Source organism: Neopsephotus bourkii, unplaced genomic scaffold, assembly GCF_033783945.1.
Source record: "Neopsephotus bourkii isolate Nb327-2 ecotype Australia unplaced genomic scaffold, CSIRO-AGI_Nbou_v1 NB_923, whole genome shotgun sequence".
NCBI lineage: Eukaryota > Metazoa > Chordata > Aves > Psittaciformes > Psittacidae > Neopsephotus > Neopsephotus bourkii.
Genome location: NW_026901417.1, coordinates 1,120,055 through 1,134,734, shown reverse-complemented (window position 1 = coordinate 1,134,734; position 14,680 = coordinate 1,120,055). Strand labels below are relative to the sequence as shown.

The 14,680-nt window shown below is 46.0% G+C and overlaps 1 protein-coding gene across 1 annotated transcript in view; it reads right to left on the bottom strand.

Moving 5' to 3' along the window:
- The window catches only part of WNT7A (Wnt family member 7A), a 36,588-nt gene extending 22,291 nt beyond the window's left edge, over window positions 1–14,297 (bottom strand). Inside the window, exons 1-3 of the mRNA XM_061357767.1 lie at window positions 13,552–14,297; window positions 12,507–12,733; window positions 671–942 (exon numbers count right to left, since the gene is read on the bottom strand). Of these exons, the coding sequence (XP_061213751.1) occupies window positions 671–942; window positions 12,507–12,733; window positions 13,552–13,622 (570 nt within the window). The 5' untranslated portion in view covers window positions 13,623–14,297. The remainder of the gene's footprint in view (window positions 1–670; window positions 943–12,506; window positions 12,734–13,551) is intronic.
- Between the last annotated feature and the right edge of the window lie 383 nt (window positions 14,298–14,680).

Below are 14,680 nucleotides of genomic sequence, written 5' to 3'. Positions count from 1 at the left end.
AGGTCAGGTCTTGCTTCTGCAACAGCTGCTGTTGATAATCAGAAAACTGGCCGAGTGGAGCAAACAGTAAAGGCAGCAAACCCGGGCACTCAGTGCCCAGGATCCACAGGAAATGTGTTGGAAGCTGCTGAGCTCCTGTCTTCCTGAGCACTGGTTCTGGAGCAGCTGCTTTCAGATACCCAGCCCAAAAGAATGGGGAGGGGGCAGGCATCTTGCAAATCCATATAATGTTGTAACAGTGAGTCAGCCTGTGGCCTTTTTGCTAAAGTATTTTAATACTTCTAGAGGTAGTCCTCACACAAAGAGCAAGGTTTAAAGAGTTGGTTTGAAAATGATCCCTTTTCAAATGAGGAATTCATGTCTAAACCTGACGAAAATCCCATTCACCCACACAGTAGCAGCAAGCTTTCTACCATAAAGTATCATTTGTCTTTACAGTTAAAATGTTTGTTTGCTTTTTTCTTTTTCCAGCTGTAGAGGGTAACATTTAGACAAATATGTGATAGACAGATGGTCCAACCAGCTCGTATAACTCACCAAGGTGCCTACTTGTCTACTGTAAAATGAGGTCAGCATTAAAGCACACTGTAGTTGCTAGGCACTGTCCATGACCTAACCCATCTCCAGTCCCAGGCTGGAGATGGCCTGGGAGGAGAGCAGAGGGACTTACCTTCCGCCCAGCCTCATTGTTGTGCAGATTCATGAGTGTCCTTGCATTTTGCTTAATCTCCCGGGCATCCACAAACACTTTGGCGAATCCTATTCCGTATCTGATATCTGCAGAGCAGCCTCCCCATTTCCATCCTTCCTCCTTATGGTACTGTCCTTGTTTTTCTTTGTCACAGCCACAGTCACTCAGGTTGCCCTGTGTACAGGCAGCTGTGATTGCATGTGCTACTCCAGCAGCAATGATGGCGTATGTGAATGCTGCTTCTCTGCTACCTGAAATGAAAACAGTGCTGTAAATACATGATACAACATGGTGACATGAGTTAGAAAAACACAGGCAAGGTCCTGCCGCACAAACATCAGGAGGCTATTCTTAGGAGTGCTGTAAATCTGCAGGCATAAGCAGGTCTCTGCTCTTCTAAGTATTGATTTTTGTGGACGTTCACTTTCTGAAATGATAGCTCTCTATGATATAGTAAGATATAAAGTATTGTTTAGGCAACTTCATATATATATTTCCAGATGGTATTAGAAGCAGTCAAAACTTTTTATAGTAACAAGGTGGGGTGGCAAATGCCCTAGCTCAAAAAGAAAGAAAGAAAAGGAAAATAGGTGGAATTGGGAGTGAAATTGCTAAAACAACCATATTAAACTTCTTAAAAAAACAGAAATGGGATTTTATTTAGAAATTGAATTTTGCACTAAAAGGTATTTGTACAGGAAACCAGCCTCTGTTTACAGGAAGAAAACCTCTGTTAGAAATCTTGTTCTGAAAATACCTTTACTGATCTGGAACACAGGATTTTTACATTGTAGGTATCACAAAGTTTTCAGCAGTGATATTTGTGCAGACTCAATGAAATCAGTTTGGGGTTTAATTTCAAAATGTCTCAAATTTTAAATTTCAAAATTTAATTTTTCAAAATTAGGATGGAAAAAAAACCCTACCCTGTTGCAGGTACATGACAAAAGCAAGGCAAAGTAAAAGCCTCCCCAGAGGGCTGTGAGGAAGAGGTTAAGCCAATATTGATTTGTGAAACACAGAATCATAGGATACTTAGGGCTGGAAAAGGCCAGCAACATGGCTATAGTAACAACACACTTCTGTTTGGTTCTCACTTTAGATCTATGATTTAATTTATCTTCTTGAAGCTTTTTTGCATGCTGCTCTGTGTGTTTCCCACATGTGGATCCTACAAGATCTGAGAGACTTCCAGAACCAGTTCTGATGAACGAGGGCCCCTTCAAAACCTAAGGAGATTTGCAGAGGTCACCTATGTCTGTCAAACAGCCCTTGGAAAAAATCTTGGATCTCCCAAACTAAGCAATTACCCTTACTCTTATTTCTCCAAGGTCAGAATCTATCATTGCATCAGTAGGATCAGAATCAGGCTCTTAATTAGGAGAGGTGCAGATGAGAAGATCAGCTTCCCTTCTCCAAACACCCAGCCATGGAGTTCTGGCAGAGCTCAGCTACTGCCAATAGTTTCTTATACATGAAACAAGCACATTTCTGTTGTTTATTGGATTTCACAAAAAAATCCTTACTTGGGAAAGAAATCTTACAAGCACTTCATTCTCAGCTACATCCCCTTCACATCCATGGTCTGGATTTCTCTTACTTGCCACTAAATGGTTCTTCTAATGCAAAATGTTTGCTTCCTTAAGGCAAGGAAGTACAGTGGAAAACAAGACAACATAAAATCTGTTAATAGGCAACTTCATGCCCTTTTATCACATAGGCAATATTCCCACTAATACTGCCATGCACTGTATTTAAGAAACTTGTAGTAAAGTATCATTATTCCTCAAAGGATTTCTTGTTTTCCTATATTTAAAAAAAAGTCGCAAAGTGTTGAGTTGTTGGGACTGTGGGCTTTGCAGATGAGGCTTTCCAGAACATATGGCTTTTTATGAAAATCTGAATGTGGGATAGAAATCACAGGATTTAGATGGATTTGGAGTTGCGCTCTCAGTGCCTCTGTGTAGGTGGAGGAGGCAGGTGGAAATTGGGTCCCACTCCAGAATGAATCCACCAGGACCAGCCAGGGTACCCTGTAGTTGTTCCTCCAGTTTATCCTCAACAATATCCTCACCATTTTAAATACAACAGTATGAAAAATGCACTGACAAACAGGGCAAGGTACAATAAGAAGTCCCAGTTTCTCTGCTCAGAGGGGAGCAATGCATTACACTGGGTTTCTGGTGAAATTTGCATGTGGTTCTGGTTTTCCTTTGGTTGGATGATTTCTGCTCTATCACAAGTTGTTTTCACGATCTAGAATAAAAAACACTGGGAGATCACTTTAACCTGACATACTCAACATATTAAAGACTAAGCAGCTCTTTTGCTTCTTAGAAGGGAGCAAAATGCAAAGCAGGGAGTATAAAACTGGCACAAGCAGAATCAGACCCCAGTGTCAATCTTGACCATAAAATATATTACATAAATTAAGTTATTTTATAAGTGGGTCTTGTTTGGGGGAAAAGTTGAGCAGCTTTTTAAAACTAAAGTTAGAGAATTACAAGGTAAACTCAGTGTCTGGAGGAATTGATCCAGGCAGGAAGCACCTTGGCATTTATGCAGTATTGATAAAGTGGAACAGGCTTGTCCCATCTGCATCAAACTATCCCTGTTTTTCCACAAATTAATCACTTTTTGAAGCTTCATTACCCTTGTCTGGCCCATAGGAATGCCAGCATACAGGCTAAGGGGAGGCTTAATTCATTTTGAGCCTCCTCTGTGACAATGCCTTAGAGACCAAAGAAGCATAACAGGGCTTTGGGCAGCAGATGGGATAACATGAGAATATGTGCTTTCCTACCACTTTTAAACAGCAAATGCTACTCCTCTGCTTCTGGTTTCAGCAGACAGTTGAGGTGCCTGGAGGATCTCAGAAGGAAACGCTGCTATAACAAAGTAGGCTCGGGCTGCAGCTTGCAGTCAGTGTGTGGTTTCCTCCGAGACTCTGCTGATGCTCCAAAACAACTGACCTGCTCCGTATTCAGTCTAATCTCAAAACATGGGTAGGTTGAAAGGTGCAACATCATCACTGCTGGATGCTGGATTCTAGATTCTGAATTTGGGAACTGAGCTGATATCATCCTCTTTTATCTTCTTTCTTGTTTAGTTTTCAGCTGAGACCTATGCTTTACTTTCCCTCTGGAAATTTAGTAGTAAAAACCTCGGGATCCTAGTGCTAGAAAAAGGTCAGGCTTTGATATCAACACTGAACTGAGCCTCTCATATCCAAGCTGAAGGTGATGGTAACTGTAGCATCACGAAATATTTCACAGGTGGGAGCAGCACCTCTGGTGCAGGAAGATAAAGAAATTCAGCAAAGCAGGAGGTATGGTACAAAACATAGGGCAAAGAAAGGGCAGAACTAGCAGCAATACATCACACCATGTGAGACACAGAGCCTGCTTTGGCCAGTGACCAGATTAAGCAAAACACTTCTTTCCTAGCAAAAATAGACAGATAGTCAGCAGGTTGATGGTAAAATCAAGGGGTTTGCTCTTCTGTATGACTGATAGAGTGTGGAAAACTCTAATCTGCAGTAATTACCTTCTCTAGATGGCTCAGAAGATCAGGCAGTAGCTGGGAGAGTAAATTGGTATGTTTTCAGCAGTGAGATCAGAAAAGACCTTTTGGAGAGAGCTTAAATAAAATGTACTCATTGGCGTGAGCTGTTCAAACTGTCTCTTGAGCAATTTTATGACCCATTCACTAGACACCTTGTGTGGAGACCCAGGAATTAAACCTTCTTGCAGTCAGTTCTCACTGAACCCATCCTTAAACTGCAACTGGACTTAAATCTATGGTTTTTAAAAAAAAAAAAAAAGTATTTTTTTAAAAGTAAGTTTAATTTAGAAATGCATATAAAAAACAAACCCAGTGATCTTTGTGGAAGGATTTGTGGAAATCATGATCCCAGATGTTAGGTCAACTTAAGAGGTTTTGTTGAGGCTTCTCCTGCCCATGGCTTGCAAGGGTGCATGTAAAACCACTTGTGATGAGTAAACTAGTAGAAGAAAGAACGAATGAGAGCTGCCTGAGCCCTACAAGAGTTGTGGAGAGAGGTGGAGAGTTGGCTGTGTGTGTACAGGAATTGCAAGCCACCCTTTCAGCTCCCATATTGCATGTTCTTCTCATTGTCTGGAATAAGCAAAGGCTAAACACACACCAGAGATCAACTCCAAGCTCTAGAAGCTGCAGGAAAGGATGCAGGAGTCTGTCAGAGGTTGCTTTGGTCATTAATAAAGCTGGTGATGTGACAGGTTTCTAACCACAGCAGTGTTGCCGGGTGTAACTGCTGTAACACCGTAAGTGATATTCAAGCACAGTGGCTGGCAGGGAGTGGGGGGAGCACCTTGTGCTTGACCGCAGCAGTGTCACCCACCAGCACTCAGCCTGGCCATGAGATATGGGCACTGACACCAGCCTGACTCCACTTCCCCATCCACACAGGGGCTGTCCTCAGCCTAAGCAAGTGCTTCAGTGCTGTGGGAACACAGAGGCTTTTCTTCATGAATCGGACACAAAGATCTTCCCGCTCTCTCTGGGCTTCCATAAGGTATTCAGCGTGTTGCAGCTCCAATTGCTTTGATGGCAGAGAGTTTGGCATCCATGGCCTCCAATATTCCTGCAGCTCCACTCTGATGATGCACATCATGCTCCGAAGCACTGGAGTCCTGCTTTAGACCCTTCACTGGGCAGCATGTGACAATCCCAGGTGGCTTTGTCTCTGAGCTCTGCACAGTCAACCACCACCACATTGTGTCAAATGTCACAAAGGGAAGCACTAAGATTACCACAGATAAGTGCAAATGTAAGTGGCTCTCCTAGCACTGAGCATACTTCCATACCTGGGAGCATTAATCCTGCAAATACTCACATGTGTGTCTTTGCTTTTGGGTATAAATGTTTGTGTGACTGGGCTTTGGCTGATCAGCAAGAGGATCAGCTGCAAAGAGTAGTCTGCATTCTGATTTTAATTTAGCTTTCAATTTAGTTTCATCTAAAAATTTGAACAGTTTGTAAAAAGCTTCATTCACACTGATTAGAAATAAGAACTTAGTTTTAAAAAGCTGCATAATCCCTTGATGTTGCATGGGAAACAGGACCTAAGCTTGCAAGATAGAGTGGGTTTACTTGCAGGAAGTCAGCAGGTGCTCAGCAGTTCAGTACCTCTCAGGATCTAAGTATGCTTCTAAATAACTTGGCCCATCCCATCAGTCCCCCCCCATGAACTGACTAAGCTGTGAAATAAAAAAGACAAATTTCTGTTTATCTCCCTGGAAAACATGGGCTGTATTTTTTGCTATTTAATGCCAAAAGGTCAGAGAGGGAGTTACCTGCAGTGACACGAGCTGAAATATGATTGTGAAAATAGAAAGATGGAAACACAATGTGCATTGCCAATTATGTGCCATAGCTAACATTACTTCACATCTCTCTATAGAGATCATAACTCATAACTAGGAAAAACGAAGAACAGATTCATCCTCTGTCTTTCGGGTGTGCCTCCTCCTTCCTTGGTAGGCTATGTAGGGTCTTGCTTTCTATTTCCTTAACCTAGCATGTGTGATTAATAAAAATGGTAGCTTAAAATAATCACTGAAGTACCCTTCCCCTATTTGACTTCCCCCTTCTGTAATGGGTCAAAGTTTTGAGAGGTTTGGTGCCTGAAAATACTGTACTGACTTGAAATGAAAATGGCAGTTCTCTATAATATCAGCAGCATGCTCTCTGCAAAGATTAGTACCAGGAAATAAAACGAGTTGCTCTAAGAGACATTCAGGAGTTTGGGGGATTTAGTCACTGCCCACATTCACAAACTGAAGTTTAGTTTTGTCAACACATGACATTCTTGGAGAGGAAAGACTGAAAATACCCTCTTTAAACTTAAAAAGTTGCTACTGAAGGCACATGCATTTCAAACATCACAGCCAGTATTTCAGAGTTGAGACAATGTTTTCCCCTTTTGTGATGGTTCTGATCCCTCCAGAAACCATGTTTCAGGAAGAGCCACGTGTTGACCCTGCAATAGGAGAGACTCTTCCACCTTTCCAGTGAAATGTAATCTTTCTGTTTCTCTGAAACATGCACTCACAAGACACATTTGAAGGCAGGTATGAAAACCTTCTGATGGGAATTCCAACTGCAGTGACCTTGGGGCAATGTTTTATCTTACTGTGACAGTCCCTGCTGAGATAGATTGACTTTCTGGCTTACAACAGCATGCTGGGTTTGGGATGTTCAGGCCATATTTCAGCCTGGCCTCTGTTTTGCCTGCAAGTAACTGTTCTCATGCAAGAATCTGACATTAAGAACTGTCTGTTAGGGCTGGAAACTGTGCAGAAATACCAGTTCAGACTTCGCCTGAGTAGATAGCAAGAGGCTCGTGAATGTCAATATTTCTTTTCTATGTATCACATGGGTTTTCCAACACCACTGGGTCAGAAAACTGAACACTGAATAGTGCAGGAGCACTTAGAGCCTGGTTTCCCATAGACTTGTGAAGGTAGTCTTACGTGCAATTTGAGAACTGCAAGATTTTCAGGATGAGCTACCAGTGGTTGTTTAGTTGGTCTCTTATTTTGTAATTCGAAGAATCAGACAATAAAACCTAACACAAGCAATTACATCAATATTTCAAAGCAAAAAGCTCTGGAAAATGGTTGAAGACTAAATCCTCTCTTGAACGCACCTGTACCAAATACTTGCAAAACTGTGTCCTTAACACAGTGACAAAACAAAGCTTTACGCTATTTTCTTTTAACCCTACCAGACCAGATAGAAGAATGAGCTAGATCTTGTTCTCTTTTTCATACTAGCAAAAGAGATAGTTCCTGATAGCTCCCAAACAAGCTACTTAAGGGTTTGGCTTATAGGGTAGTTGTTACTTATTGCAATAGACAAGAATATCCCCTCTTCATTTATGCTGTTGAAGCCATAGAAGAAAAGTGTATTTTAATATATGGGAAACAAAACACTGCTAAATTCAGTCCAGTGGACAGTGTAGAGCTAATATAGTGTATAAAGGACAGCTAACAGCCTCTCCTGTTTTAATGTGTACATCTGAGTATATCTGTAGTGATCCCTCAAAGGCACTAGGCACAATGTACACTGGTGCTGTGCGCAGAAGTTTGGTCCATATGGATTCTTGTTCTGATTTCAGTTTTCCTTATTCACATGACTAATATCAGATGGATGAAGGTATCAATGTGATTATACTGAAACATTTTTTAGTGTGAAAGAAACCAAAGAACTGACAAGTTTCGGTAAGACCAGGATGAAAATTTGGTTGAAACCTGTTTTGCTGTAATGCTCGTTGAAGACCAGCACGTCTTCACAGCCCTCAGCTGATTCTCTCCATCCTCTCCCATGCAGGGTCCATGACAGATTCTGCATGGTCATAGTGGCTTTCTTTTCACAGACCTGTACTGAGATGAGTTTCCTTTGTGTGTCACTTTGCTGAGATTAAGTCAAACAGTTTGCATTAGTTTCACTTGGGAGGTTTCATTTAATAGTGGCAGTGCTACTCAGGACATAGTTTTTCTGGTTTTCCCTATGACACCAACATGGTGCTGCCCTCTAGACGCCATGAAATGTTTACAAATCCTAAGGGAACTTTTTGAGTTAGTTATTCCTTGTCCTGTGATTATCACAAACAGCAAAGTTACTGTTGACTACCTGTTGACAAGGTTGCACACCAGAACGGGTTAGTAAGGCATCTGATGAAGAGCCTTCCCTATAGCACTTACTCTTTCTGCAGTCTGTCAGAGCCCAGCTCTGATTTTCACATTCTATCAAAGGCAACCCTGGTTGCTCAGATGTTGAGGCTTGAACAACATTTCACCTGAAGAGAGGTGGGCAAGAATTTTTTGGCCAGTCCTGCTTTAAACCCTTGGTTTAATTGTGGCTGTCTTCAGGAACAGAACTGCTGAGCACTGTAACAAATAGGTTTGGTTTTAAAAGTGTCCAGAACTGCAGCATTGCATCATCTCCATGGTTATTTTAAAATTTCTCTTTGTGACTTTACATTATTAATAAGGTGTCTACAGAATTGTCTAGAACAAAAATCCTTGTGGTGATCTTGATGGTGACTTTATCACTCCCGTAACTGGACTGAGTCCTCTGCTGGAGTAAACTGATGTCACTTTTACTCTGTTGTTTCTCTTCATGTTATTGGCACTTTAGTCGCCTGCTGTCACGATAAGATATCCGCAGTATGTCAGTAGGGAAGAATCTCTTATTTGAAGGACAAACTAGACAAAATGACACAAGAAATGGAGAGTATATGCTGTGCACTGGTTTGAAGTATGCTACACGAGGTGGTAACTCCAGTCTGTGGTCACAAATAGGCCATATGAAGCATGAATGAGTTTAAATAGTCGTTAAGTGTAACTCTACAACTAAATTATCCCTTGAAGATGCATTAGATGTGAATTTGTTAAAATACAGATACACACAAGCTGCAGATTAGAGCAGGAAAATTGTATTTGATGCTTTCCTCTTACTGACTTCAGTGTTTGACCAGGGATGCCTGTTGGCATTTTTAAGGTAGGAAAAAAGGAGCACAGGGCAGGGTCTCTGTCCCTCAGCCACACAATGGCAGAGCCACAGGGAGAACTGAGGCCTCCTGAATCACCCCGTAGTGACAAGAAGAGGATTTCAATAATTTGGGCACATTTGCATAACATTCCTAAAGCGGATCACCCTCTAAAGGTAAAAGTAAAGAAACCAGGTTCTGAAGAGGTTTAGCTTGGTATGCCATCAAAATCAGAGCTTGGGAAACAGTTCCCAAGAATCTGTGGTATCCAAGGGAACTTATTTGTATGGACAAACACATACAAATCCTATTAGCATAAGAGTTATTTAAGCACATCCTCCCAGATTGATATTAGACTGCTCACTGCACACATTCAGCAGTGCAGTGGCCAGCCAGCCACATCACTGTCATTCTGAAGTCATACCCTAATCATAGAGCCAGTACACCAGTGCCACTCCAGAGGCAGAGCATAGCCTCTGAGAGAGAAAGCTCAATGAGATCATGTGTGGCTTTGGACTTCACTGCAGGTGTCAAGACAAAGCTGCCCCATGTACTTCCTAGATAATAACTTTAAGGATGCAATTGGCCAAGAAATAGAATCAGTCTTTGAATGCTATAAAAGGTGATAATGTGTTAGTTGCTGTTTTAATAGTATTTCGTAATACACACAATGACAAGGAACTGAGGATCTAGAGCTGTCACTGCTAATTAAAAAAGCAACAAGGATACAGTAACTAATGTTAACCTGGATTGTTCTTGTGCACTGTAACCTTAAAATACACCCTCTAGGGTATACGGTCCTTCATGTCCCACATACCTCCTCCTGCTTAGATTGAGTCACAGAGGGCTGATCTCCTCTATTTTGTGGGCACCTAATTTGACTTACGGCTGTATAGCACATAGGCTTTACCCTTTTTTTCATGAGGGCAATATTGACCTTTATCTCTCTGACTGGTAACCTAGAGCACACCCCGACACAGAGATCTTACGAAAAGAGGGAGAAAACTGGGAAACAGATTATTTTTCTTATAGCTGTAGAAAAATGATTTGTGTCAGATACTGTAGGTCTCTGTACATGCTAATAGGGAAGAAGCAGAAGAACAACAAGACAACCTGAGCAAGAGTTAAAACACTTCCCAGTGTTTGAAGGCCTGAGTATCTCTATCCTCGAGACATCATGCACGTCTTGGGTGCAAGTAAAATTCACCACTGCAGATTTCAAACCTGTGTGATTTTTATCGAAGTTTGTTTTCAAATTTAAGTGTATAACCTGTTTAAATCTGAAGGGGTTTGTTATTCTTCAAATGAGTTTTATCATTTGGATGCCATTCAACACTTGACTGTGTTCCAAAGCCAGCGATGAATTTGCCCTATCCATCTTAGCCTCATAATGGATAGATAGAACATATTAAGAGTTATCACCTCAAAGACAGATCAAAGTCTACTTCCTTTAATATTGACTTTCTTTAAAAGGACCTAAATATAACCTGCTAGCTAAATAATTCAATTTTGGGCAGGGGGGGAACTGAGTGCATGTTTGTACAAGAGACCACAGCAACTCTGCAGTTCTAAGATTCGTTGAAGAATTAAAAATCCTTCTCACATTTTCTGTTTAAGGAAATGTTACTCTTGGAGCAAATGAGCCCAAACCTGTCAGCCATCCAAATGGTCTCTTCACTGACATAAGTGGCAAACACTTGCATGCATCACTGACAGTAACAGCTCAGCTCAAGGAATAGAAACAATGAGCTAATCTGAATAAATGGTCCATTTTCAGATGTTTCAGTGTCGTGCAGGGTCGCTTTTACATCCCCTCACCCTGTTTGATTATCAAAGGTGTTGAAATATCAGTAACTCACACTGGGATTTCAAATTTAGTCATCTTGTTCTTTCTGATCTTCTCTTAAATGTCACTGGGTTTGGAAAATGCACGTATCAGCATGCACACATGTGATAAAACATATGTTCACTTCCTGCCAGGAGTTCTCAGGAGTTCCAGAGCAGAACAGCAAGGATGTATTCCTGCATTTCACAGGAATGCAGGAATGAGGAACTGGGGACATACCCTGCCATTTGTCCATAGATGACTAAACAGTGCCTGGAGCAAGTCCAGTCCAGAGGGTTGCCCAGCAAGCTAGAAGCCAGGGCACAGCTGCTGTGGGACTGCTCAGGGCCTTTCTACCTTCTGTCCTCAATCACTTATTCCATTTGAATGAAAGATCCGTGTTTTCTATCATGCTGAGCATTGTTTGATGGGGTTTCTGCATTTGGCATCTACATTTTACATGGGGAGGAGGCAGAAAGACCTTAAGGCTGAAAACCGCAGATCCCAGCTTCAACTTCTGGGTGCAGAATGCTGTCCTGTAAGTGATTAGCTTTCAATGATGGCTTTAAAAATGGCTATACCTGTATTTGGAAAACACCTTTCCTGAGTCTTGGTATCTTAAGTTCTGTGGAATCAATAATTAATGAGTAAGCTCCGCTACTATATGATTTCAGTACAGGGGTATGAGAGCTCTCTTTCTTCAGGTATTTGTGTTTGTCACTATTAATGCTGATTCAGTTAAGAATTTAGATGTATTTTGTATTGTTGCAATAACTGGGTGCCGGGGGGGGGCCAAGGAAAGAAATTGGAAATGGGATCTTCTGCCTGTTGCTTGGAACAGTTTTTATAAATGTCCTGACATCTCAAAGCAGAACCCACCCCTTCTTTGTAGTGGGAGGGGGGACACTACATATAATTGCTATAGAATAACTACCGTGTCCAGTGGAAGTCTCTTAGAACAAGACTGATTCCTGGACTGAGTCTCAACAGGTACAAATATCAGGCCAGTGTCACTGCTGAGCTGCTCCCTGCTCTGCATTCCGTCTGTGACCACTACGTTTAACCAGAACCAAACACCTCCTTCACATCCTTAAGTACATGAACAAGGCTGCTGTCCTGTCCTGCGCACACAGATGGGGAACCTTTCATAAAGGATTTGCAAGACCAGGACAGTGCAATGCCGTGGTGGAAGCTAACACATGTGGAAGGGCTTTCCTTAACCAGAGCAGGTGCCCTGCCAGGAGGAAGCACAGATGTCAGTCACGCTGGTAGCAACAGCCATAGCATCGAGGTGAAGATGCCCAAGGTCACAGTCCTGCCCTGGCTGGCACAAGCTGTATGAGCCAGCTGGTCCTTCCTAATGCCATAGGTGTGCCCGTGATGCTCCCTGTGTGCCCCCCTTTGGGTGTCATGCAGGTGGGAGCCGGCCAGCAGCAAGCAGAGAGGCAACATACCCACTTTGAGCTCCTTCCCGAAGACAGTCCTCTCTCCCAGGGCAGAGCAGTTCCAGCGCCCGTTGCGGAACTGGAACTGGCACTCGTTGATGCCCATCTGGGACCCTTCCCCGATGACGATAATAGCGTCGGGCCTGCTCTGGCAGATCGCCCGCTGCCGGGGAGCCAGACCCGGGATCTTGTTACAGATGATGCTGGCTCCCAGGGCCACCACAGAGGAAAAACCCCTGCAACGACAACACACCAGGGGCTGAGGGGCGGCTGGTGCCCGAGGCACCCGCAGCACCCGCTGAGCCCAACTTTGGCAGGTGCCCCCGGAAAACTGCCGCCTCTTCCCGCTGAGCTTCCCTCTCCCTCTCTCCACAGCCGGAGTGGAGATAAGGCGCACGCGGGCTCCTGCCAAAACGGGACCCAACTTCCTCATTCGTGAAATTAAAACGCATGCATCGGCGTTGCGTGCTCGGGCCACGCACAGGCAACGGGCAGGGAGGGTTTTCCCTCTCCTGTGGGATAGCGGGAGGGCAGAGGGAGGGCGGAGGGTGATCCGCGCCCGCCGCCGCATCCCCCCGCAGCCGGGCGCACCAGGGCCAGCAGCTCCGAGCGACCCGGCCGGGGGATGCTGCTGCGGGACGGGTCGTGGGAGCTGCCACCGGCCCGTTACCCGCTGGGTGCGGGGGTTCAGTGGGCGGCAGCGGAGCCGCGGCCGGCGGCAGGTGGCTGGGGGGGTTGGGCGGGGGCACCCAGCGGCCGGGACCCCAGGCTGGGGCGGAGAAGGGCCCGGCTGCTCCGTGGGGTTCCCCAGTTCCCCCATCGGCAGGGACCTCCCGGTCCCAGCGGCTCCGCTCCCCGAGGGTCGCTAAGAGCGCGGGGGGGGAGGGAGGGGGGCTTTACCTGTCCTTTACGAAATAACTGTGATCACTACCATCATCTTTTTCTTTTTGAGACTTTCCGAGTTAAATAGTAACAGGTCTGGGCAGGTTCGGCTGGGAGCGCGAGAGCGCGATTGTTATAAAAGAAAGAAGGGAGGAAAAAAAAAGTTACTTACCCAATCTTGATATACACAATCCCCAGGCTCAGGAAGATGTGGAAGATCCAGCGCCTTGTTTTCCTGTTCATATTCCTTGCTTGCCGTGTCTCAGCCCAACGTGCGAAACGGTGCGTGCCGCGCAGCCGGCCCGGGGCCGGTCCCGGTCCCGGCGGTGCGGTGGGGTCAGGGCCGCCCGGCCGAGCGGGGCCCCCCGCGCCGCCGCGCCCTGCCGCTGCGCCCCGGCGAGCCCCCGCAGACTCTCAGCATGGCCCGCCGGGCCCCGCCGCTCCCGCGCTCCCGGATTTGTATGCCTGTCACACGTAGCGCTTTATTGCCGGGAGGGCACGGGCTGCGGGATCCTCCCGAGCGCCGGCGGCTCCCCCCGGTCCAGCGGTAACTGTCTCCCTGCTCCCCCCCACCCCCCTTTTTTCTTTTCTCCTCGCTTTCTCTCTTTTTCAGCTACTTGGGCGTGTTCTCCAGGGAGGGAGTTGTCCAGCCGGGGGGGAAGTAAGGCGGGAGGTGGGAAGAAGTGTAACCAGGACTGGCAGGCAGATCACCTGCCTGCCCGCAGGCTCACAGCGATCCTCCCGGGGCGCAGAGCGCGACTCCTCCTGCGGGCACGGCCCGGGGAAAAGCGGCGGGAGCTGCGCGGGGTGTCACCGGGGGGTGCCCCCGGGGCTGGCCCCGGCCCGCCGGACGGCATGGGGCCGCTCCCCGCGCTGCTCCGCGCCGGCCGGCACCGGGGACGGGGGCAAGTTTTTACTCCGCGGTAGCTGCCGCTCGCCGGGGCTGCCGAGCACCTGGGGCTGGTTTTATGCGTTTGCCCCTGCGCGGACGCTCCTCCCCTCGCTCTGCCTCCCCGCTACCGTGTAACGTGCTGCTGCTTTCCCTCCCGGTTTCCGAGTCCAACCGGCGCGGCGGGGCGAGCCCCCGGCAGCGTTCCCCAGCAGCGCCGCCGGTACCACAGCGCGCCGGGGCCGGGGAAAGCCCCGCCCGTGTGTACCTGCGGTGCCTTCTCCGCTTAGTTTGCGATGACAGAGGCGGGGACGCCTTGTCCCGCCGGGCCCTGCGCGGCCGTGGGCTCGCACAAGGTGTTCGTGGGACGGGGCAGCGCCGGGTCGGACCCCGCAGCCGGGACGTTCCGGGA